Source organism: Cottoperca gobio, chromosome 5 (genome assembly GCF_900634415.1).
Source record: "Cottoperca gobio chromosome 5, fCotGob3.1, whole genome shotgun sequence".
Classification (NCBI taxonomy): domain Eukaryota; kingdom Metazoa; phylum Chordata; class Actinopteri; order Perciformes; family Bovichtidae; genus Cottoperca; species Cottoperca gobio.
Window position 1 is genome coordinate 25807262 of NC_041359.1, and position 27406 is coordinate 25834667.

Sequence of the window (27406 nt, forward strand, 5' to 3'; positions counted from 1 at the left end):
TTTCCATTAAACCTTTTTTTAATCAAACATTCATTTTGGTGGATAGTTGTCATGACAGCAGTCTTATTAGTTCATTTTGTTTTATTTGAATATAGATGACTGAGGGACATTGTGCAGCTGCATTAGACGTAGAGGAGATTTGTGTAACCAGCATCTTCACAAACACCTCTGGACTTCTCTTCCGCCCCTCGGGGGTAAAGTGCTGCAGAGAAACATACTGATGCAATTCAAAGAGCATCGCATTACACTGGATTACACTGAATAACAAAATGATGTCAGCACAGAGCATTGATTTAGACGCTCTGAGTGCCTAAACTTGGATTGTAGTGATCAATCATCACCCGAGCTCAAGATTGACAGCAGCAGCTGTCAGATGCGAAGACTTCAGCACACAGGCGTCAGCTGAACACACAGGTTTCGTACTGTTGGTGGGAGGAAACTGTGTGTACGCAACAATAATGAAAATAATCATTCGTTTTTAAGTATATAGTATTTAAGGATCAAACTGTAATGTCAATAACTGCAAAATAACATCCCGTGTGCTGAAGCGTTGATATCTTTATACACACAGATGATCTGCTATACAAAAAGTATATATATGATATTGTCACATACAATATTTTAACAAAAAATAAACATTCATGTTTCCACAGGCACAAGGATCCATATGGCACAATAAAATAATTTCAGCTCTGTGACGACAACAAACAATAAAATACAACAGAATTAAAACAGGAATCAACATTAAGGGTCTGAAATTAACCCTCAGACGTGAAGAGGAAGGTGAACTGAGCTCTGTGGAGGGTAGCCATGTTAAAGTCACCAGTGGTGCTCGCAGTGAAGCGCCAACGTGTCACTCCTGATTTATTTACTTCCTTCAAGTCATTTCTATAAAGAGTGTGAAACTTGCTGCAGAAAATCTATTTATTGCTTTTAAATCATTCCTTGGTGATGCATTAATACATCTAATCTGATCAACAAGTCTGCAAATCTGAATTCACTAAACCGTTTGGTCCCGAAGGAACAAAGATGGATGCTGTGAAAAGCTACATTTGAAGTAATTTGTTTCTGATCTCTAATCTCTGTACTCATTGCACTCCCTGCAAGCAACTTTACATGAGCACACAACTATAACGTGATGAAGTGAAACTAAAAGGTGACTTCTCTGATTTCTCTCTGCAGCAAGTTTCAAATCTCTGCAAGTTGATTGTCAGATAAATGACTGGCTGCCTGGAAGGAGGGACATTTAGAACGATTTGGAAAAAGATCAGCAGTGATGTCAAGTTAATGGGCCAAAAGCAGCATAATGGGTCATAAATGTGGAATAATAAGAATGTATTGTGGTGCAAAGAAGCAAAATCAAAAAATGGATTTCAGATTAATTTCAGACCCGAAATACAATCAGAGCTGAGCGACGCTGTGGATCCATGACGCCATGACGCTGTGGATCCACGACGCTGTGGATCCACGACGCTGTGGATCCATGACGCTGTGGATCCATGACGCTGTGGATCCATGACGCTGTGGACGCTGTGGATCCATGACGCTGTGGATCCATGACGCTGTGGACGCTGTGGATCCACGACGCTGTGGATCCACGATACGTCGGACCAGTTTCTGTTTTACAGGCTTTCACACCGAAAGTGCAAGTTTGACATTGCGTAGAGCAAAGCCATCATTCCCAATAGAGAGCAGCTGCACGAGCCGTAGTGGCACACACTACCTTTACTCTCTGACACGTCAAGTCTTATTGACGTGAGGCAGAAGTTACAGTGTGATGGCAAATCATTTCACTGAAGAAGAATGGTGGACAAGTCAATGTTGTGCTCTGAGTCCCAGCAGTCTTGTAATCTTCCTCTCCATCCCACGGAAGCAGGCAAGTGAGAGAAACATATTCTGGTGATCCATTGTCTGACCTTCTGTGTTTAAGACTTAAAGGTGACACATTCTGCTCATCTACAGGTTCATACTTGAATTTATTTTTTGTGTTTCAGCATGGATGGAGGGTTTTGGTACTCACACAGCATTTATAAAGCACTTACACCTGCTTTATAACAAACAAGACATGGAAGTCTCACCTTTTACAACAGGTGGAAAATAGTTTCCCCAGGAGAATTCTTTCCCATCTTTGAAAGTGTTTGTTGTTGTAATACTCATTTCAGCCACACGAGGCTGACGTGCTCCACTACACCATGTTCTAAAAGCAATGAAGATGATCCTGTTCTGTTCTGGATCACCAGATTCTTTAAAACATTTATCTCACTTCGCTCTCTGGGCTTCCATACGAGCCCTGCTGGGACTTGAATAAAATGGAGGATGACTAGATAAGAAGATTTATATATTGTGAATGTTCACACAGCAATAGATAAGCTTCCATCCAAATGTCGGGCACATTTTACCAAATGTGGAGAAAAACGGTAAAAGAAAATGCTAATTATTGTGCATTTCCATCCCCTGCCAACATGCGAACTGGTGACATGAAGCTGCTGCAGAAGAAGCGTGACGATGACATAATGAACAGAGCGCCAGTCAAACCCAAAGACTTGTGGAAAACCATGTTGGAGACATGATGCGTTAAAGTCCACACAGATCCGATGTCTTTGTCTCTTTAGTGGACGTCAAACTCTTCATGTACGTCACGATTTATTCACCTTATTCAGTTTCCATTGCACGTATTTCACCAACTGTTCCTCTTCAGCCAAGCGTAAATTGTCCTTGATATATATAAAACACTTTATTCGCCGCTTCCTACTCATCTTTTTTTAGTGCACAAAAAACCCAGGAGGTTTGAAACAAACTTATTGTAGTTTGTAGATTGTTGGTTAGCTGCTCTGCAGGATCACATGCTGCTCTTCATCGTGTGCAAGATGTTTGGTCTCAAACTGCCGTGAAGTTGTTTAAAAGAATCTAAGAGTGAGCGATCAGGTCGCCACATGCTAACAGAGCTGAACAGAACACAGTGGAGTTTCTTTAAATGGATCCATGTCATGGTTCTAACGAACATTCACCGTCAGAATCTCTAATGAACTAATTGCACAAAATACAGCAAAGTCTAATAAACGTCTCCCTCTCACACCTCGACGCAGCAAACATCCTTCTTATCAACTCATTTCTGCTTATTTTCTTAAAACAAATTAACATAAATCTGTTCATTTCCAACTTCACTCCAATAAAATCAACTTGTGTGTAAATATTTTCCGATTTCTTGCTTCTAATTCAGCGACTTTTCTAGAAAAATCTAAAACCGTAAGTTGATTTCTAGTTGATTTGATTTAAGAAAATAAGGTTTTTGGGACATAATTATAGACAGCTCTTCTGACTGGAGTCGTCCTTCGTCTCTGACGTCCTGCAGAGACTGCGTGGAGTCTGGAGGCTTCGTGTTATGAGATGATTTCAAAGAAGGAAAGCTGGAGTTTGGACCAGCGCAGCGCCACAGTGTCGGAGCACTGATGTTAGAGTTTTGGATGCAGGAATTGTAACCTCATGATCCAGCGGGATGAAGCATCCAGAGTGTCTCCAAAACCTTCAAATATCAAACCGCTACTTTTACAAGCAGAGAAGAAGCCAGAAAAGCTCCCCACACGCAGTTCGAGTTCACCAGCGTTTTCACCTGGAGCCTGGCGGCTGCCTCCTTGTGACCTGGCAGTCAGAGAAGACACACCTTCAGGTGATTGTCCAGAGTCTTTGAACGGGCAGACGCCCCGCGCTCGTCCTCTAGTCTCTCCAACCACAGCAACAGATTAAAAAAATGTAAAAGCTGAAAAAAGCAGGAATAGCGATAAAAACTAAAATGGTTCTTTGATTAATTTTTTTTGTTAGTGATTCGTTTTCACATCTCAGGGACGTGAACCGGTCCGGACCACAGGTCGGTTGTGACGCTGTCGTGACGGTTTCCTGTTGGAGGACAGGTGGTGGAGGCGAGCGGGGTCAGATGATGGGTTTGCTGTGGTCGACGCTGTCGGCCTTCTTCAGTTTGCCCTTACTGAAGGCCTGGATGGAGCTCAGCAAGGCGGTGCGACCTCCTCCCGCTCCGTGAGGGGAGGACAGCGGAGGAGGAGGAGGACAGGAGGACGAGTCCAGCGTAGGAGGGGGGGGAGGAGGGGGGAGGGGGAGGAGGAGCAGTCAGGGCTCCTGGATAAAAGAGAAAACGAAAGGAAAGAGTGTGAGAAAACAATATCACTTCATTCTGGTGACTGTCAGTTTCCCCAGGAGCCGGTTACACAAAGATAAAGTGAAACTGCTGTACGGATCTACGCTGGTGAAGGAGCCTCCGGGTCTAAACCTGAAGCGTGGAATCACCTTCAACCTGCATTCTCTCTAATATCCTGCAGGGGGCGAGTATACTGATTGTATCGAAGTCTATGAGAAAATGACCCGACTTCTCACTTGATTTATCACCTTGTTAAACATTTTCCTGACGAGTTTATGTTCTAAATCTCTAGTTTCAAGTCTTCTTCAATACAGCATGATGTTCACTTTGTACATTATGGTAAGACAAAGCGCTTTTAGTAGCTTGGAGTGGCTTTTTGTAATTATTTTCAATGAGAGTGAAGCATCTTGAGCGCCACACGTGTTTACAGAGTGACCTGATACGTCAAGTTGAAATAACTAAACTCAGAGCAGGAAAACGTTGTATTGATTCGTAGGGACATTCTGGAGATTAGGATATCCTCAGGAAGTGTAAATTACTCAAGATAATACTCTCAATTTATGAAAGACATGATACAAAGTGGTACCACTAGCTTTAATAAACATTTTCTAGAGTAACTGTTTCTGGAAAGTGAAAGCAGAACCTGCAGATCAGCGTCCAGGCAAACCTCAATCCACCATCAGTTTCAAATCAACCTTCAGTTCAGCTACTGACACAGGTTTTGGATCCCACAGACGCACGTTGGTCAGTAACAAATGACACTTATTTATTCCACAGATAGAAAAGTTTCTTCTGTTTGTGTGCAAAAGCTCTAGAAACTACAGTACCCATGAGCCTCAGGAGCCGTTTCTATTACACAAAACCATTTTTAGGTGAAAGAACTGCTTTTAATGCTGGCACACTCAACATGTATTGTAGACATTTGGCCAATTTTAACAATGCTGTTGGACTTTAAAAGCAGTGTATGTAGTTTGGCAGGGACATATTTTGAGTTCTGGTATTGGGCTGTTGTCCTGTACTACAGCAGCTACTACCTCTGTGGTTTCAGTCCATCGTCACTTCGATCGACAGAGTGAACTGATGGGGAATTGAAACCTAAACCTGGAACATCCTCTTACAGTTGTGCCATTTTGCATCCCAAACTGAAACGAACAGGGACGACAGGGAAGAGAAGCAAAACAACGGAGCGCTCTAACATGTAGGCGAAGCAGAGGCTTAAAGTCCACCTTCTGATTGACGACAGTGAACTATCTGCAGCGTAATGAAAGGACATCCGTCAGTGGGACAGATGGCAACCACACCTGGAGAAACTCACCTCTGCAGGAGACAATTAGTTTAACGATTAAACTGTTTGTGGCGAACAGCGAAAACATAAGAAATTAGATTTGAATAATTTGCCTGCAGAAGTCGATTGTCTCCAGGATTGTCATGGAACAAACTTTCATGACATCGAGCAGCCGCAGTGACCTTTGCTGTTGTTTGGTCCATGTAATATTCAGATGAGTCTTCAGTTACACTTCCAGCTGTGTCCACATCACACGTTTAATGTGATTACATGTGAAATGCCTACTCACAACTTAAAAAGATATTGACAGAAATATCTGAACGAAATAGAAATGAATGAAACAAATATCAGACTGGAAAGAAGGATATGAATCTGAAAACAAATGGTCTGGTCTCGTATTTATCAAGCGTCTCTTCTAGAAGGCGTGCCGAGAGTTTAACCAGGACTAAGTAATCTTTGCTCCTGCAGAATGATCTGCCGGAACAACGTCTGAATGTTGACTCCTCGGTTAGAAACATCTCTTAAATATCCGCAGACTAAACAGAAAGTTGATGAGATGCTTTGACTTGAGAAGTTCTGAGCAGCTGATCGTTACTCTGCGTCTTGATAGAGACGGCCCAGACCTCCAAACGATGACAAATTGTAATCGATGTAATTAAAAACTTAAAACATGCCGTAAATCAGGTCTGTGGACAAAGTGTTATCTGAATATTAAACAAAACAAATACAAATCTGAATAAAAGATTTAGTGGAGGGTCAACCGCAGCTCAGTACGACCGGAAGGAAAACCTAAAGTACGAGTGCAAAAGAAAGTATACATTCAGAAGCTGAAAACAGACGAGCGTTATAACTCAAATAAGATTCTGAACACAGCGTCACCGTGACACCCCCTCCCCAAAACACACACACGAGCAGACAGAACACAAAGGGAGACGGACGTGCTGTAACGGACAGACAGAACTGACAGATCACAATCTCCAATGAGAACATGAGGTCTGAATCAGGGAGCAGTTGGACCGCGAGGTTTGGAGATCATTGCAGATTGTGAGGTTTTTATAAAGATGTGCGTACACCTTGATCCAGGCAAGTCCGTCAACAACCAATCAGATCTCAGCCCACTGACTCACTAACACTTGTTGAGCATCATCTTCTAACATTTCTAAAGAGTCCCTTCACGGTTGAATGTCGATGACGTTCAAATTCTAAATTAACCTGCAAGCTTTTAATTTGATTTCTTTGCACGTCATTCGTTCTGTTTAGAGCCAGTATTTCTGCACGGTTGTTCATATTATCAGTATTTTACTATTTGTAGAATTAACTTCCTGTGACGGCTGCCTCCAGAGTCCAAAGGTCTACATGTATTGAATAAAAGATAGATGTTTTCCATCTGTAGATGTTTTTATTTAAAGAGACATTCTGCTTCAACACATATTTGTTGGTTCATCCTTTCAAAAACAATATTTTCACAGTTTATTCTCCTGCTGGCTGCACACAAAGGGAGGCGGCTGCAGGACCGATGGAGCAGCAAGCTAACATCCACATATAATACATTAATTAAAGAATTTAATTCTATTTTATTTTGAAGGTGGGGGGGGGGGGGGGGGCGGTGATGACAGATATTTAAAAACTTCAATAGAAGCATTGAATGTAAAAAAACATTAATTAATTAATAAATACATAACTACTAAATACAAAAGAAATTGAAGGGATGTGTACGATATTGTACGTTTACGTCATGTGTTTATAAAGAAAACAAATACTATCGACTGATATGTTGCTTTCGGATTTATCAACACAAACTCCAGTATATTGTGAATGTTTTGTGTCTTTATTACCAATTACACAAGTTCCAACACTCGTCGAGCTGCATTGGATCCACAGACTCGTGATGCTACTCTCCGGTTTTTAATTTAAAGTCTATATTACTTGAGATCATAAGCACGAGATCTCTTGCTGGGAAGCCAGGGTGTACGACAGCTTTAACAAAAACCACCAGTGACCTTCATCATCATCATCATCATCATCATCGACATTATAAATCTTTTACTTTACCCAACGACACGGTCAGAATGGAGCATGCTCTATGGTGGAGACAGCACGGGAAGGAGAGAGAGAGGGAGATGATAATTATCTGTTCAGGACCAATCGGCATTTACACAGCAGCACCGGGACAAAGAGGAGCGAAGAGGACGAGAGGAACGAAGAAGAGCAGACACTAACTTCAGGGTAGGAAACTGATGATTCATGTCAACATGTCGCGAGAACGTAAGTCTGGTGATGTTCTGCATTAGCAACCTCGTGTGTCTGCGGACGCAAGATGCAGTCACGCCTTTACAAAATAATAGTTAGTTTCAATAATAGTTTCAAAATAAAGGTCGGCTTCAAAGATGGAAATTGTGGTTTCTGAAATGTACTACTTATGAAATGTAATAATATAGTTTTGTAAACTATAAGAAACGTGTTGTAAGTGTTAAAGCTTCATTTAACCCGCTGGAGGAGGCTCAGTCATGAGGAGAGACGCATTACAGATCTGTGAGAGACGAATATTGTGATTCAGTCCCTGAAACATCCTCGCACTGCTCTTGTTCAATCTGACACTCCATGAAGCTTTGCGTGTAAACTAATATTTAAAACGCGATGGTGTTTTTGAGAATCAACAGAGGATCATAAAACATAATATTGTGAGACTCGAGTATCGATATCTTCTTACATCCCTAATCACCAGACTTACATTTTAAAATATAAAATCCAATATCAGTGTTTCCTATCCTGCGTCCAGCTGGAGAGAGACACAACAAAGTGAGTAAGACACACGGCAGAGACAGACACCTGTAATCAACATGATGAGAAGAGCTGAAGGGACAGACAGACAGACAGACAGACAGACGAGAAGAGGACAGACAGACAGAAGAGGACAGACAGACAGAAGAGGACAGACAGACAGAAGAGGACAGACAGACAGACACCTGTAATCAACATGATGAGAAGAGCTGAAGGGACAGACAGACAGACAGACAGACAGACGAGAAGAGGACAGACAGACAGAAGAGGACAGACAGACAGAAGAGGACAGACACACAGAAGAGGACAGACAGACAGACACCTGTAATCAACATGATGAGAAGAGCTGAAGGGACAGACAGACAGAAGAGACAGACAGACGAGAAGAGGACAGACAGACAGAAGAGGACAGACAGACAGAAGAGGACAGACAGACAGACACCTGTAATCAACATGATGAGAAGAGCTGAAGGGACAGACAGAAGAGACAGACAGACGAGAAGAGGACAGACAGACAGAAGAGGACAGACAGACAGAAGAGGACAGACAGACAGACACCTGTAATCAACATGATGAGAAGAGCTGAAGGGACAGACAGAAGAGACAGACAGACGAGAAGAGGACAGACAGACAGAAGAGGACAGACAGACAGAAGAGGACAGACAGACAGACACCTGTAATCAACATGATGAGAAGAGCTGAAGGGACAGACGAGAAGAGGACAGACAGACAGAAGAGGACAGACAGACAGAAGAGGACAGACAGACAGAAGAGACAGACAGACAGACAGACAGGACAGACAGACGAGAAGAGGACAGACAGACGAGAAGAGGACAGACAGACAGAAGAGGACAGACAGACAGAAGAGGACAGACAGACAGAAGAGGACAGACAGACCGACAGAGAGACAGACAGAGAAGAGGACAGACAGACCGACAGACAGAGAAGAGGACAGGCAGACTGACAGAGAAGAGGACAGACAGAGAAGAGGACAGACAGAGAAGAGGACAGACAGACAGAGAAGAGGACAGACAGACAGAGAAGAGGACAGACAGACAGAGAAGAGAACAGACAGACAGAGAAGACACAGACAGAGAAGAGAACAGACAGACAGACAGAGAAGAGAACAGACAGAGAAGAGAACAGACAGAGAAGAGAACAGACAGAGAAGAGAACAGACAGAGAAGAGAACAGACAGACAGAGAAGACACAGACAGAGAACAGACAGACAGAGAAGACACAGACAGAGAAGAGAACAGACAGACAGAGAAGAGGACAGACAGAGAAGAGAACAGACAGAGAAGAGAACAGACATAGAAGAGAACAGACAGAGAAGAGAACAGACAGACAGAGAAGAGGACAGACAAAGAAGAGAACAGACAGACAGAGAAGAGGACAGACAGATAAGAGAACAGACAGACAGAGAAGAGAACAGACAGACAGAGAAGAGAACAGACAGACAGAGAAGAGAACAGACAGACAGAGAAGAGAACAGACAGACAGAGAAGAGAACAGACAGACAGAGAAGAGGACAGACAAAGAAGAGAACAGACAGACAGAGAAGAGGACAGACAGATAAGAGAACAGACAGACAGAGAAGAGAACAGACAGACAGAGAAGAGAACAGACAGACAGAGAAGAGAACAGACAGACAGAGAAGAGGACAGACAAAGAAGAGAACAGACAGACAGAGAAGAAGACAGACAGAGAAGAGAACAGACAGACAGAGAAGACAGACAGAGAAGAAAACAGACAGAGAAGAGGACAGACAGAGAAGAGGACAGACAGACAGAGAAGAGGACAGACAGACAGAGAAGAGAACGGACAGACAGAGAAGAGAACAGACAGACAGAGAAGACAGACAGAGAAGACAGACAGAGAAGAGAACAGACAGACAGAGAAGACAGACAGAAGACAACAGACAGACAGAGAAGAGGACAGACAGAGAAGACAGACAGAGAAGACAGACAGAGAAGAGAACAGACAGACAGAGAAGAGGACAGACAGACAGAGAAGAGAACAGACAGACAGAGAAGACACAGACAGAGAAGAGAACAGACAGACAGAGAAGAGAACAGACAGACAGAGAAGAGAACAGACAGAGTAGAGAACAGACAGACAGAGAAGAGGACAGACAGATAAGAGAACAGACAGACAGAGAAGAGAACAGACAGAGAAGAGAACAGACAGTCAGAGAAGACAGACAGAGAAGAAAACAGACAGAGAAGAGGACAGACAGAGAAGAGGACAGACAGAGAAGAGGACAGACAGACAGAGAAGAGAACGGACAGACAGAGAAGAGAACAGACAGACAGAGAAGACAGACAGAGAAGACAGACAGAGAAGAGAACAGACAGACAGAGAAGACAGACAGAGAAGAGAACAGACAGACAGAGAAGAGAACGGACAGACAGAGAAGAGAACAGACAGACAGAGAAGACAGACAGAGAAGACAGACAGAGAAGAGGACAGACAGACAGAGAAGAGGACAGACAGACAGAGAAGAGAACGGACAGACAGAGAAGAGAACAGACAGACAGAGAAGACAGACAGAGAAGAGAACAGACAGACAGAGAAGAGAACGGACAGACAGAGAAGAGAACAGACAGACAGAGAAGACAGACAGAGAAGACAGACAGAGAAGAGAACAGACAGACAGAGAAGAGAACGGACAGACAGAGAAGAGAACAGACAGACAGAGAAGACAGACAGAGAAGACAGACAGAGAAGAGGACAGACAGACAGAGAAGAGGACAGACAGACAGAGAAGAGAACGGACAGACAGAGAAGAGAACAGACAGACAGAGAAGACAGACAGAGAAGAGAACAGACAGACAGAGAAGACAGACAGAGAAGAGAACAGACAGACAGAGAAGACAGACAGAGAAGAGAACAGACAGACAGAGAAGAGGACAGACAGAGAAGAGAACAGACAGACAGAGAAGAGAACAGACAGAGAAGAGAACAGACAGAGAAGAGGACAGACAGAGAAGAGGACAGACAGACAGAGAAGACAGACAGAGAAGAGAACAGACAGAGAAGAGAACAGACAGAGAAGAGGACAGACAGAGAAGAGGACAGACAGAGAAGACAGACAGAGAAGAGGACAGACAGGTCAAGTCAAACGATTAGTCTTCATATTCACACAGGCACATTTCAGATGAAATTCAGTTGGTTCAGAGTTAATGATAAAGATAATTATTAACAATAATGTTGTTGATGTGAGCAACGTGCTGACACACCACAGCCGGACCTCGACACAAGGGGGCGCTGCAGTCTGTCCCATACTTTCCCAAACAGAGACACAGATAAGAGGACAGACAGTTGGACAGACAGACGGTTGGAAAGACAGACAGACAGTTGGGCAGACAGACAGACAGTTGGGCAGACAGACAGACAGTTGGGCAGACAGACAGACAGTTGGGCAGACAGACAGACAGTTGGGCAGACAGACAGACAGTTGGGCAGGACAGACAGACAGTTGGGCAGGCAGACAGTTGGGCAGACAGACAGACAGTTGGGCAGACAGACAGACAGTTGGGCAGACAGACAGACAGTTGGGCAGACAGACAGACAGTTGGGCAGACAGACAGACAGTTGGGCAGGCAGACAGACAGTTGGGCAGGCAGACAGTTGGGCAGACAGACAGTTGGGCAGACAGACAGTTGGGCAGACAGACAGTTGGGCAGACAGACCTACCTGTGGTGGACGGGGGGGGTGGGGGAGGACGGGCATGTGGGAGGAGAACTGGCTCCAGAACCTAAAGACAGACAGAAAAGCCATCAGCAAGTATCTTAATAAAACATGGAGGACATGCAGCCACCACACGTATTATTGGACCTGAGAGACACAACATGTTTACACTGGATGTAAACTCACGTGGTTCAGACAGAGAGCCGGTGAACACCGGTTAACAACAACGCCTGCTCCGCACTTTAAAAACGTTCTCTGATGTTCTTAGAGCACCAACACGTCGGTGTCGAGAAACTGGCAACGATGTTCACTTTCTTTAAATCTTAATTAACATCCGTCCTGATCATAACGACCAAATATTCACTCATTTCAGAATTTGAACCCTTAATATGACTTTTAATTTGTTTACATAATGCCACTGTTGTTTTTCATGAATTATGTTTTGTATACTAAAGGTTAGGGAGATTTCATCCCTGGGATGTGGCTATGATTAGCAGCAACAGTGATTTTGAATACAGCAGCGATGCCCCGAAGGGAAACCAGAAGAAAAAGCATGCATCTGCCCCGCAGACACGAGCATCGGCCGTTTTGAAGCCTCTCGATTGAAAGATATAATATAAATACTTTTATGCTGTAAAGGCCTGTGGGATCAACATGTGGGCTTTTAATGGATTCCAATGGAGACATTTTTGTCCTTAAGGGTGTTTGTGTTTTGGTTTCAGTTTATTATAAACTTATTATGTACACCATGTGCATTAACGAAGACACAATGATTGACAAATTAAAAAAGGCCAAAAATGTCTCTTGAGGAAAATTGTCCACCAGATTGAGACATGTCCTCATGTTTGCCTGTAGAAGAATGTTGTTGATAATCATTGCCATATCCTAGATTAGATTAAATACAGAAAATAATTAGATTAGATAGATGGGCCGAGTATGTGTTGAGGGAACAGCAGAAACATACCGGAGTTATTGTTGTTTCTGACAGAGACGTCTTCTTCATTTTCATAAGCCGACTGTCTGGACTTCTGCAGAGACAAAAACACAACATTGTTTTGAATTAAATGCTTGTATTTCACTTCAGTCTTTCTAAACAGTTAAAACATGTTTCTGTGTTTCTAAACAAAGACAACACAAAGACAACAGAACACTAAGAGTTTATTTTCAGCTGTAGTTGTTGAAAAGATGTCTGTTCATGCAGATGTTGCATTGCCTACCTTCCTCGCCAGAATCTTCCTCCTCTTCTTCTCCTCCTCTGAGCCGTGGTGAGACTGAGCTCTGGTCAACCTCCTGTGCTGGTGGAGCTTCAAACGGACACAACATTATCCTCCTTACAAACAGCAGAGTTAATATACACAAGCTACATAATGCAACGTCTGAAAAGTGCTAGAGCTACAAAGAAAAAGAACGGTCAAAAAGGACATTCCTGCACACTGCTTTTGAATTCAAGCTGTGTTAAATCAGTACATAACTTAACGTTACATTAGAAGATATGAAAGCAGCTGCTGCTTCTAGATGGGGAACTTGGGGTTTCCTGGAGTCAGCGGCCAGAGGTTTTGTGTACGCAACATGGAAAGGTTGTGGGAAATGTAATGTCTCAAGAGCCCACAAGCATCATGTCCACCTTATCTAGAAGGTCACGGATTTAAAATATAGAGATTTGGGTGAAACTGTTGATGAAGCCTTGACGAAGGGACACGACCTCCCACATGTCTCCAGTGGAGCATAAAACAGAGAAAATAAACAACTTATTTAAAGACCCACCCCTCGCTGCTCCTCCTGCAGCCTCTTCTCCAGACTCTCCTTCGCCGTCTTCAGCGCCTCTTTTAGCCGGCTGGGAACCTGGAGGAGTGGAAGAGGTGGAGTCAGAGATTTACTTTATATATATATATTTATTAATTAAGTATTAATAAAAAATAGTATATTTTTAAATTAATAAATATGATATATATATTAAAATATAAGATATAGATTATAATATATAATATATATAGATATATAGAGATATATATAGTATAATATATATTTATTAAATGTAATAATATATATATATATTTATGAATTAATAAATAGATATATATATCTTATTAAATTAATAACTATATATATATATATATATATATTAAATTAATAAATATATATATATATATATATATATAATTATATATATTATATTAATTAAATGAATATATTATATATATCTATAATCTTAATTAATGAATTAATATAATTTAATTAAATGAATATATTTATTTTTTAATTACAAATAAATGTAATAACAATTTTCTTTAAAACTAATTTAATTAAAAATATTCTGACGATTAAGAGCTCTTGATAACGGGTCCTTTGGAGTTTCATATCTGTACACCACATTTCCAAAAGGTAGTAGAACTGGCCATGTTTTGTTTATAAAGGAAGGAAGAAGATAATCATCCTGTCTCGTATTATATTAATGAGTTTGGGAATTTAATTAATGAATTGTTCTGAAAGAAATCTTGAGCATGCATGGACAAACTCTCAGAAGTAATATCTCACCTTGATCTGGAGTTTCTCTGAGTGTTGGAGCTGGACGTCCCTGAACAGCCTGCAAAACACAAACTGACTCATCAGCAACAAAAGACGATGTTATGTTTCCTGCACATGTCCGATTACAAAATCCAGATGTTCGTCTTTATTAAAGAGAATCTTTTCTCATAAACATAAACCTGGGAACTGTATTTTCTTGTATGGGTGCATGACACCAGATACATTAGGATGAATAATATGTACAGTCCCTTAATAAACACACAATCAGTTTATACGGATACGGAAGCGGAGAGTATGAATTGGCCGTCAGGCTGACAGACTGTCACTGCTCAATGAAACTGTAGACCGACAACATGTGAACTCACGGTGTCTGGAGGAGCTCCGACACTCTGGGCATCCCGCTCTTACAGGCCTCTGCGGACAACATGGACTGCAGCACTGACACTGATTGAACACACACACACACACACACACACACACTAACTCAACAGAGCACATTGGGAATAACACACACTTTGGGACATTAAAGTAAACTGGATGTTTAAGGTCCAGATGTCAGAACGTCTGGAGGTACATAAAGATATACAGCAGCATCTGTATGTGTACATATTAATCTGTGTGTTTCATATACTGACCCACAGCGGTGGAGGGGACATCGGGGTATTGATCGACAGGGACGCTGTCCGGCGGTCGGCCGTACGTCATCTCGTACAGTAAATATCCAAAGCAGAAGACGTCGATGCTCTCTGTGGTCTACACACACACACACACACACACACACACACACACACACACACACACACAAAGTTTATTACGATTATGTGAAATTTTCCAAGACAATAATCCACCCATATTATCCATTTTCAGTGTTTACGTACGTTGATCTTCCTGAGCTGGGTGAAGGCGGGTCGCAGCGCTGAGGGAACTCCCAGCATGCCGTTCTCTACGTCCATCAGTCGACACACGCCGTCATCCACAATTACATTGGACGCGTGCAGGTGACCAAAAAATAAACCGCCATCATGGAGGAGCTTCAGGCCCTGAACACACAGACACTGCTCAAGTAACAAAAACGTGTGTGTGTGTGTGTGTGTGTGTGTGTGTGTGTGTGTGTGTGTGTGTGTGTGTGTGTGTGTGTGTGTGTGTGTGTACCTCCAGGATCTGACGGCCGTACAGTTTGATGTGCTGCAGTTCGAGTCCCTGACTCTTCTTCGGGTTGCAGTACTTCTTCAGGTAACTCTCTCTGGGCTTCACCTGGAGAGTCAACAGTTTTCACTTTCTACCAAACAGTGGTGGGATTACCCAGGTAAGCCTGACGCCTATACACACACACACACACACACACACACACACACAGTCACACACACACAGTGTACCTTACAGATGTGGTCTCTCAGAGAGCCTCTCTCACTAAACGGCCGGATGAGCAGAGCTGAAGACTCGCTGGTGCTGGAGAACAACAGCGGACAGAGATATGGAGTCTGCAGAGGAGGAGGAACATTATTTACAATCCATTATCAGGTACAATTAGATGAATCTCTGTATTATTCTAATAAAATCAATACAGCAAGATTTAAAGAGCGATTAAAAGCTATCCCACACACAGTCAAAAGCTGGGTCGTGTCTTGATGGCAACTCCTCGATTTATGAAACGTTTGCGAGACTCGCGGCCCGATGAGCTCCAGAGCGTTTGCTTCAGCAGGAGTTCAGCTGGGTTTTATTGGCACATGATTAGATTTGGCTGCTGCCTCTTTTGGTAATGTGGGAGTAACTAACTATACATAGAACTACCTGAAGGAAATCTTCAATTACAGATGATGACGAGGGAAAATGTTCTTTGCTTTAGCTACGTTGAGTCGTGGAGCTATTAGATTTCAGTCGATAGCTTTAGCTCTCTCTGTGCAACGGTCCACTGATTACCAAACATAGAGTGATGTTACCTCAGTTTGATTGATATTATTTGATTATTAAAAACCACATATAACACTGCACACGCTGTTTTCACAGGAACACGCACACGCACACGCACGCACACACACACACACACGCTACGTACAGAGAGGCTGGTTAGCAGCTTCATGGCGGACTGCAGGTCTTTGTCAGACAGGAACTTATCAGGACCCAGGTCCACCTACAACACACGCACAGACATGTTATTAGTTATTTTTGGATTTCCTTCTGAACAACGGGAGTTGCACAAATGTAATTCCAGTCTCGTACTTTCCCTTCAATGAATCAGGTTTAATCCTTAAGTGCATTTCAAGACTCTGAAGGAATTCCTTTCAGTCTGTTTTCCATTCAATAAACATCCTCAGCAACCAAGATAAGAAAAAAAACAAAAACAGTTGAAGTCTGCTGAGCAGAAATGTGAGTGAATGTTTACTTCATTATATCTGTGGCCTCTGACAGCACATTACTTATATCAGTTGATCACATTTGACTTCATTAAATCTCTCAGAATGGGACACATTCTTGGAGACCACGTGTTCATGAAACTCCTTCCTGCTGACAGCGTGTCACAGATTTATCTTTGCAAAATGCTTAATAATAATAATGCGTTTGAAGAACCATTAATCTTAATGTCTGTTTGCAGACTGAAGGACTGAAACATGAAGATTATCTATATAAACAAACCGTAATATAAAAGAAAATATATGTTTAAGATATCATATTTATAAACACCCAGGGCATTAAAGCATACATTTACAAATCTATGATCATTTACAGATGCATGTTTGGAACTTCATACACATTTTGAACATAACTCAGATGATCTTAACTCATAATTTAAACATCTTTCTCATTTCTGTCTTAATATATGTTGAGACTGCACTGAGATCAGACTCACCCAGCTCAGCAGATACCTCTCTTTGGGCTGCTCTTTGTTTTTGATTAAAAAGAATTTCTTCCTGATCCTCCAGCCTGAAAAACAAACAGTATGTCACTTCCTTTGTGTTTGCAGGGTCACTGCAGATATTATGAGTCTATGTTTAATCAGGGAAATCCAACTCTTTAAATATCCTGTATTATTTTAAACAACAAGAGGAACAGATTCGTACTCTTCTAAGCAATAAAACAACGTAAACATTAGCATGTTGTGCTAGCGGTTAGCATTAGCACAGCATAGAGTCTCCATGTTAAACAGATTTCTATTCTCAGTCAGGTTCAGAGTCTTACCGTTGTCTTTGAGAGGCTCCACTACCTCCCACTTCAGGTCCGACCGGAAGAACATGGAGACCTGCTGCAGGGCGATCTCTGAGACAGACAGAACAAATAAATAAAAATAAAGATAATTGTGATTTTAAACAATGAGTGGTTTCACCGTCTTTGCCTATTTATGTCCATAAATCCACAAACTAACACTTTACAGTGGTCCCTTTAAGTATATAAATGAATATCCCTTAAAGTATGTAAAAACTCTACTGAAGGAAAGTACTTGAAGGTACTTTCCACCTCCGAATAAGAAACTGAATGTCAGTGCAGACAGGTAACACACACCTGTGTAGTTGGCAGAGTAGTTGTTTGGGTCCAGGAACTTCTTGATGGTTAAGGAGCTGGAAAGCAGGGGATGCTGGGTAATGGAGTCCAGAAAGGCCTGCAGTCCTCTCTGTCTCTCTGCTATGAACTCCCTGTCCATGTTTCCAATTAGCTTCTTTGGAGGAAGAGGGAGAGTGATGCCACAAACCTGGAGAGACAGAGAGACAGAGACATAGAGTGAGAGAGACATAGAGTGAGAGAGACAGACAGAGAGTGAGAGAGACAGACAGAGAGTGAGAGAGAGAGAGTGAGAGAGAGACAGAGACATAGAGTGAGAGAGAGAGTGAGAGAGAGACAGAGACATAGAGTGAGAGAGACAGAGAGAGAGAGAGACAGACAGAGAGAGTGAGAGAGACAGACAGAGAGACAGAGACATAGAGTGAGAGAGACATAGAGTGAGAGAGACAGAGAGAGTGAGAGAGACAGGACAGAGAGTGAGAGAGAGAGTGAGAGAGAGACAGAGACATAGAGTGAGAGAGACAGAGAGAGAGAGAGACAGAGAGAGTGAGAGAGACAGACAGGGAGTGAGAGAGACAGACAGAGAGAGTGAGGAGAGGACAGACAGAGAGTGAGAGAGAGAGACAGAGAGAGTGAGAGAGAGACAGAGTGAGAGATACATAGAGGTGAGAGGAGACAGAGAGAGACAGAGATAGTTGAGAGAGACAGACAGAGAGTGAGAGAGAGATACAGAGTGAGAGACAGAGAGAGTGAGAGAGAGACAGACAGACAGACAGACAGACAGAGGGTGAAGAAGAGAGTGGGAGAGAGACAGAGAGAAAGAGGAGAGAGAAAGAGAAGAGAGAGAGAGACAGGAGTGTGGAGAGAGAGAAATGGAGAGAAGAGTTGAGAGACAGAGAAGAAGAGAGAGACAGAGAAAGTGAGAGAGAGACAGAGTGTGAAGAGAGAAGACAGAGTGGTGAGAGAGAGAGAGAGTGGAGAGAGAGAAGAGAGAGAGACAGAGAGACAGAGTGAGAGAGACATAGAGTGAGAGAGACAGAGAGAGACAGAGAGAGACAGAGAGAGTGAGACAGACAGACAGAGTGAGAGAGAGAGACAGAGTGAGAGACAGAGACAGAGTGAGAGACAGAGAGAGTGAGAGAGGCAGACAGACAGACAGAGAGTGGGAGAGAGTGAGAGAGACAGAGAGAGAGACAGAGATAGAGAGAGAGACAGAGTGTGAGAGAGATAAACAGAGAGAGAGTGAGAGACAGAGAGAGTGAGAGAGACAGAGAGAGAGACAGAGACAGAGACAGAGAGAGAGACAGAGACAGAGAGAGAGTGAGAGAGACAGAGATAGAGAGAGAGACAGAGTGTGAGAGAGAGACAGAGTGTGAGAGAGAGTGAGAGAGAGAGAGAGTGAGAGAGAGTGAGAGAGACAGAGAGAGAGAGACAGAGAGAGTGAGAGAGCGCCAGACAGAGTGAGAGAGACAGAGAGAGAGAGAGAGACAGACAGAGAGTGACAGAGACAGAGAGAGAGACAGAGACATAGAGAGTGAGAGAGCGCCAGACAGAGTGAGAGAGACAGAGAGAGAGAGAGAGACAGACAGAGAGTGACAGAGACAGAGAGAGAGAGACAGAGAGAGTGAGAGAGCGCCAGACAGAGTGAGAGAGACAGAGAGAGAGAGAGAGACAGACAGAGAGAGACAGAGACAGAGAGAGAGACAGAGACATAGAGAGTGAGAGAGACAGAGAGAGAGAGAGAGAGAGAGAGAGAGAGAGAGAGAGAGAGAGAGAGAGAGAGAGAGAGAGAGAGAGACAAGAGAGAGAGACAGAGAGAGAGAGAGAGACAGACAGAGAGAGACAGAGACAGAGAGAGAGACAGAGACATAGAGAGTGAGAGAGACAGAGAGAGAGAGAGAGAGAGAGAGAGACAGAGAGAGAGACAGAGACAGAGAGAGAGAGAGAGAGAGACAGAGAGTGAGAGAGAGAAGTTTATATTGTGATTGTTATCACCATTAAATGTTTTTTCTTTTATCCACTGTCATCCTTTTCTATATGTTTCAGACTACCACCAGGTTTCTGCTGTTGACTGGAGATCAGGGGCTGGAGGGAGGTCGGGGTGGTAGACCCCAAAAGGAAATGAGCGGGTGAAACTTCAGCAGAAAAACTGCTGAACTTCCTGTTATTGAGGAATGATTTGACCTGAACATAAAGAGTCACAACCAGGACAATCTGACAGACCCGGTCCAGTCTGGTACAAGGCAGTGACATTGAGTATAGATTTACTAAAGATCAATATGACACAGTTGTTCACGGAGAAGTCACTTAACCTAAACCAAATTAATATTATAACACTATTGTAATATACATATTTTTACCTATTTATTGTTGTTGTTATATTGTAGTACAATGTCCACAATTTTTTACTTTAACTTCTCTGTTATAGTATGTATATATATATATATATATATATATATATATATATATATATATATATATATATATATATATATATATATATATATATATATATATATATATATATTAAAAACATTTTAGATATGAGTTTTCTTTTGCTTTAAAAAAGCAAATTAGGCAGTAAATGATTTTCCCTTGATAAGATATCTAAAAACAAGTTAGAACGTCAAAGTATTGACCCGGAGGATGTGCGAAAGTTCATGGTATCCAACTATAAAGATAGTAGAGATGTGTTAATGTTACGCACAACAGCAGCTTTTTGAACAGGTTCTAGTTCAGATATCCGGGGTCATGCAGAACCTTAAACCTAACAGTTAATCAGTTGATCATCAAACTGCCGTCTCATTGCACCAGCCGAGGCTTCTGGATAAATCGATGACAAGGCGGCAAAGATTTAAGCACGTCGTAACAGGAAGGACGTTGGCTAAGACGAAGCTGGTGTGGGTATATGTGGACTCAGACTCACATTTTAAGTTACCAGGCTGCTGTGTTTTGTAAGTAAAGTGAATATCTTTGAGTTGTGAACTAAACAAGAAATTTGAGGACGTCACTTTGGACTTTGGGAAACATTTGACATAATTTTCGGATATTTAAACCAAACAAAAGCGTAGTATACGAAGTACAGTCGTGTGACTGAAAGATGTCAAACTCACCATCAGGCTGCTGTTGAGAACATCAAAGTCACTGTAGCGTCGAATCACCTGCAAAACAAACACACACATCACTTTTCTGACAAATCGGCTGCGATTGGTCAATTCCTCTCTTTAATGATGGGACCCTCTCCCAGGTGAATTCTAATTGGTTGGTTGTGATTGGTGCATTTACCTGCCAGCTATTCTCTGCAGACACGCCCCTCTGGACTCTGACGATGTACTCCTGAGAAACAAAGAAAACAGCCGTCAAAACACTTTATTTGCTGCTTTTTAAAATAAATACAAATGTAAAATAATAAGACAGATAAGTGGTTGAAACATTCAAATCAATCCTTATTTTTTATTAATTTTTATATATATTTATTAATTTGGTCTTTTATATAAAAATGAATTAAAATAAAAAGTTTTTAGGAGAGAAATGTCCGATCCAAATAAAAAGAGAATACATTTTTTTAAATAAGTGTCGTGGAAATGTATCATAGTCTTCTGGTTATATTCTATCTCTATAAAGTTGTTATTTGGCCTTACAGTCACTAACCCTGGGTCTTCCCACATGTCTGATGCCCCTGCCCGCTAGCGTTTGACAGACAGTAAGGTGCCACTGTGACCTTTGTCAAACAATCAGACGGGTTTAAGAGTCGTAACAAAAAATAAAAAGTATTTTAGGATTTAAAATTATTTTTATTTATGCAAAAAAGAGCATTATATGCAAATGTTTCTATTGACATGCATTAAGTCAAAATATATTACACAATGCAATTACATGAAAAGACATAAACAGTGGAGTCACCATTTCAAGGGGAAAGTTTTACTTCTGCAAAAGTAACTTTAGGATTTTATACGAAGAAATCATGGTTTAAAAAGGAAGTTGTAGTTTCATGAGAAAAACGTTGTACTTTAGAAGTGGTAATATTACAAGATGAAGTCATAACTTTAGGAGAAAAGGACTATTATTAGATTAAGATCCTCATTTTATGATAAATAAAGTGTCAACAAGTCACAGCCAGAGGAAAGGCCTCGCTGAAACTGGTTTCACATTTCGGGTGTGTTCCACTTCTGTTTCATTTCCATATAAATGGCTTCGATACGGCTCCTTAGTGGAGGATCGGTCACCATGTCGACAGATGTTTTCATAACCGACAACAAAGAGGGACAAAATTATGAAAACAAAAACCATGGCGTAAACATGTCATTTTCCTTTAATCTAATCCTCTCGGTCCATCTACAGACTAATTCATTTCCTGCTGACGGACTCTGGTTTCTGCTGCAATCTTTAATTCTTGCATGTGAGTTGAGCAGCTTCACAAATCAGTAATCAGTTAATACACTTTATTTAACCAGTTTGTCCCACTGAGATCAAGGACCTCTTCAATAAGGCAGACCTTGTCAAGAGTAGCAGCAAAAAAACACATTTACATTAAAGATTATCAGGTAAAACATCTTCATTCTTACATATATTGCCAATTATCTCTAATTCAAAGTAAAGCACTTTGAATTTCCTCGTTGTTAAAAAGGTGCGCTACACATAAATCTGCCTTCTTGCCCTTCTCATAACTCACCACTCGTGAGTCTGTCAAGCTGCTGACCTTTAATTACAAAAAACAACTTTAAAAACTAAAACATCAGCGCTGCAGTACGCTGGATCGGGACTTTATCAAATAGATCGGGTGACATTTACAAAGCACTTCCAGGAAAACTACCTGTGTTTCTCATACAGTTAGGTCCATAAATATTTGGACATTGACACAATGTTCATCATGTTGGCTCTGTACACGACCACAATGGACGTGAAATTAAACAATCAATATGAGCTTTAAGTGCAGACTTCCAGCTTTAGTTTGAGGTATTTACATCCAGATCAGATGAACGGTGGAGGAACTACAACACATTGTATACGTGGTGTCCCCTTTTAAAAGGGACCAAAAGTAATTGGACAACTGGCTGCTCAGCTGTTCCATGGCCAGGTGTGTGTTGTTTCCTCGTTAGTTCATTTACAAGGAGCAGATAAAAGGTCTAGAGCTCATTTTAAGTGTGGTATTTGCTTTTGTAATGTGTTGAGGTCAACTCTCAATATGAAGTCTAAAGAGCTGTCACTATCAGTGAAGCAGGACATCATTAGGCTGAACCATCAAAACAAACCCAACAGAGAAATAACAAAAACATTAGGTGTTGCCAAATCAGCTGTTTGTGTAATCATAATCAATTCTTAAAAAGAAAGAACGCACTGGTGAGCTCAGCAACACCAAAAGACCTGGAAGACCACGGAAGACGACTGTGGTGGATGACAGAAGAATTCTTCTCCTTCACAACAGTTCAGATCAAGAACTCTCTCCAGGAGGTCCAGTGGGTGTATCTGTGTCAAAGTCAACTATCAAGAGAAGACTTCACCAGAGTAAATACAGAGGGTTCCCCACACCATGTCAACCATGGTGAGCCTCAACAACAGGAAGACCAGATTAGAGTTTGCTAAAACACATCTAAAAAAGCCTGTAAAGTTCTGGAACAACATCCTGTGGACAGATGAGACAAAGATCAACTTGTACCAGAATGATGGGAAGAGAAGAGTATGGAGAAGGAACTGCTCATGATCCAGAGCACACCACCTCATCAGTGAAGCGTGGTGGTGGTCGTGTTATGGCGTGGGCATGTATGGCTGCCAATGGAACTGGTTCTTGTATTTATTGATGATGTGACTGCTGATGAACTCTGAAGTGTTTCAATATTATCGGCTCATATTCAGCCAAATGCTTCAGAACTCATTGGACGGCGCTTCACAGTGCAGATGGACAATGACCCAAAGCGTACTGCGAAAGAAACCAAAGAGTTCTTTAAGGCAAAGAAGTGGAATGTTCTGCAATGGACAAGTCAGTCACCTGACCTGAATCCAAGTGAGCATTTCACTTGCTGAAGACAAAACTGAAGGGAAACAAGCAGGAAGTGAAGACAGCTGCAGTAGGAGGCCTGGCAGAGCATCACCAGGGACCGAACCCAGCGTCTGCTGATGTCTCTGGGTTCCAGACTTCAGGCCGTCGTTGACTGCAAAGGATTCTCAACCAAATATTGAAAGTGACAATTTGATTTATGATTATGTGACTTTGTCCAATTACTTTTGGTCCCTTTTAAAAGGGGACACCACGTATACAATGTGTTGTAGTTCCTCCACCGTTCATCTGATCTGGATGTAAATACCCTCAAATTAAAGCTGGAAGTCTGCACTTAAAGCTCATATTGATTATTTAATTTCAAGTCCATTGTGGTCGTGTACAGAGCCAACATGATGAACATTGTGTCAATGTCCAAATATTTATGGACCTAACTGTCTTTTTAATTATGGATCAAAGTGACACTAGGTCCCAGAAATATTGGGTCGTCCAAAACCATCAAGTTAATACAGAGATTAGGAAACCGGCTCTTTAATACTCTACACAAGTGGAACAATCTGCAGAAGCTCTCAAGACAAACTAATCCCTTTTAATCAATTGAAATCCTTTTTGATTGACAGAGCAGTGTGAATACATGTGTTTCCTTTTAGTGGATGTTGTCCCTTATGTTGATGTCATTGACCTGTTTGTTGTATAACTTGTTGATGCATACTGTTACAGTCATGTGCTACTATTGTTTTATATGTACTGCAGTCTGTAAAAGTGATATTGCACTCAATGGCCTTCCCCTGCTCCATTCATTCAGTCACGGCAAGCTGCAGACCCAGTTTTTAGTGAAATAGTTATCCCTGACCTCATGTTATTAACATGTAAAGGATCCCAATCAGTTCCACACAGTAAGATATACATATTTAAAGTTTGGGAAAATAAGAGTACTGGTATCAGCAGATGGTGAAGTAGTATCCCTATTAAATAAACAATGATACTAGATTTTTAGTTGCCATCCATATTTATAACAATATAAATGTCTGTGTGACTTTGAATTAGGTTTCAAATGAACAAGCACAGTGTTATAGTATGTAGAGGCTTGTCCTCACAGTATTGCATTCATTGTGGGGCTGCTCATGTTGAGAAATTCTGGAAAGTCATCTGACAGATTCAGCACATCACAGAAATCTGCAATAATTATATTCTGGATTACAGGAAAATTGCTGTTTTGGTTGATTTTCAGAGTAGACTAATATAAATTAACACTACATTAGGAAACCTTAGTTAATGCAATAAATACATACATTTAATTATACCCACAAGTATGAGTCCCTCCTATGAGTTTATGGTTCCGTTTTACAATAGTAACAACATCAACAATGGTCAGATGCCTGATATTAGCATGCTAAGTGAACTGGCTAGCTCAGCTGATCCCAGTCGGACTGTCAACAACAAACCCACCACAGGTGAATCCATTATCGGACAGGCGACACATGTCCTGCTTTATTATTCATAAACCATGACCTCTGCTTTATTATTCATAAACCATGACCTCTCATATTGTTTTAAACGTGATTTTTAAAAATGTATTCTTCACTGCATACACGAGTTCAAAGTACACATTTTAGTGCAAAGTAATGCTATAAACATTGCCACAACACTGTTTAGTTCTCATTTTGGAAGCTGACACGCCAAACTGCGTTAGAAAATAAGACTATTTAATGTTTCCGTGGATTTCAAGTACAAGTACAGATCCACTCTCTTCATTTCGGCACAGATAACACACACAATGTGGAACTTGTTTGAATTAAACGCCAACTTTTCTAAAAGGATCATGGTCTAAATACAACGTTAGGAGAAAGCTGTAATGTAAATAATACAAAATATGCATTTTAATACAGGTATTTGGTGAAGAGGATGTACGCCGAATGTTACAACATACCACAACACATTTAAAACGACCATAAATTTTTGTTTCAGATTATTTGTGTGTCAGTACTAAGAGGAATCAATAAGAGGCCAAACTTTTAAATGGACTTCGCTTTAATGATCTTCGCGCAATAAATCGGCGACAGTTCCGGATGTTTTACAGGCACAGTTTGTGCTCCTGGCCCTTCAGTCAGTCAGTGTCAATGCTCCAGCACAAACCCTTTATATCAGCAGTTTGCTGCGTGCAGAGGACCTTCCAGGAAATTGCTTAATCAGTGACAGCGCTACATAGCCAGGGTCAGCTGGTTGCCTGTCCGATAATGGAGTTACGGTGCAACTCTGATGCTTAAAATGAGCCTATTAACGCACTCATGGAGCCGATAGTTGTAGTTTGTAACGATATTGACTTTAGAAGTAAGAGGGGATTTGTAGTTAATGTAATAGTTTACATGAAAGGAGATACAATTAAGCTTTCACATCTGTGTCCGATAACGGAACTGGTGACGCAGTGATTGACTCGAACGCCCCCTTGTTAAACAACTTAGCTATATTTCAAACCCACAAGCAGCAATACGTCTATATCTGCCTTTAGTGAACCACATTATAAAGTATTTACCGTTAAACGTATATGTTGTTAACGGTTAAATGTCGTTGTATTTCCAGTAAACACTCACCGTGTGCGACTGCAGGTTCTGGCTGGCTTCGATCACCGCCGTCAGGGGTACGGTGTCGTCCAGCAGCATCCTGCCGGGGGCCGGCTTCTCCAGGAAAGACATCCCCGGAGGATTAACGGTGAAAGTCTGATCTGAGAGTCCGTGTGTCACTGACTGAAACCACTGGGGAGACACTGAGGCGGAGCCCCGCTGAACTGAGGAGGAAACAGCCCCGAGAGAACTGAACTAGCTGTTAGCTTAGCTTTACCGTAACCAAGAAACGCTGCTCCGCGTCAGACGTCACGGTGCGTCAGCGCCCCCTGCTGGTCCGGAGGAGGAACTGCGCCTTTAGGGAAAATATGTAGTAAACACTTTTACACAATAACCACTATAAATATTTATATTTAATTATATTATATACAATATTTATATATACATATATATATTATATATGGTATATATATATTCTAATAATTATATATAATTAATTATAATAATTATATTTATATTATAATATATAATATTATATATAATTAATTATAATAATTATATTTATATTATAATATATAATATTATAATATAGGTACATTTCCAGGAAAAAACTCATTTCATTTTCTGTGAGAAAATTCCATCAAAACTCTGATTAAAGTCACAATTTCACAATAAAAATAAATAAAAGAATCTGAGTCTCTGAATACTTGAGGTTCTATAAAAAGACATTGTATTTCTCTAAATTGCACTTTATCTTATTTTCATACATGTATTTTGGATATAATTTGTTAGCACCTTATTTTGAAAGTCAGTTCAGTGTACACACGTAAGCACTAATGTTGGCAGAAGTGATTCTTGCCTTCCACTGGGAGATTTTTAAACTTTAATATCTGATGTTTTTTTCATGATTCTTGTAACTT

General features: G+C 41.3%; 1 protein-coding gene across 1 annotated transcript; it reads right to left on the reverse strand.

The window, feature by feature from the left end:
• On the reverse strand, positions 1 to 26797 carry pxk (PX domain containing serine/threonine kinase). The gene is given in 20 exon segments (XM_029432613.1): positions 1 to 4092; positions 4094 to 4131; positions 7488 to 7516; positions 11916 to 11976; positions 12874 to 12937; positions 13127 to 13213; positions 13674 to 13751; positions 14445 to 14493; positions 14801 to 14879; positions 15071 to 15188; positions 15314 to 15475; positions 15588 to 15689; positions 15812 to 15916; positions 16492 to 16566; positions 17284 to 17357; positions 17613 to 17690; positions 17934 to 18120; positions 21044 to 21091; positions 21216 to 21266; positions 26517 to 26797. Coding segments are annotated over 20 exon segments (1752 nt in total). The 5' UTR covers positions 26619 to 26797; the 3' UTR covers positions 1 to 3927.
• Positions 26798 to 27406: the final 609 nt, after the last annotated feature.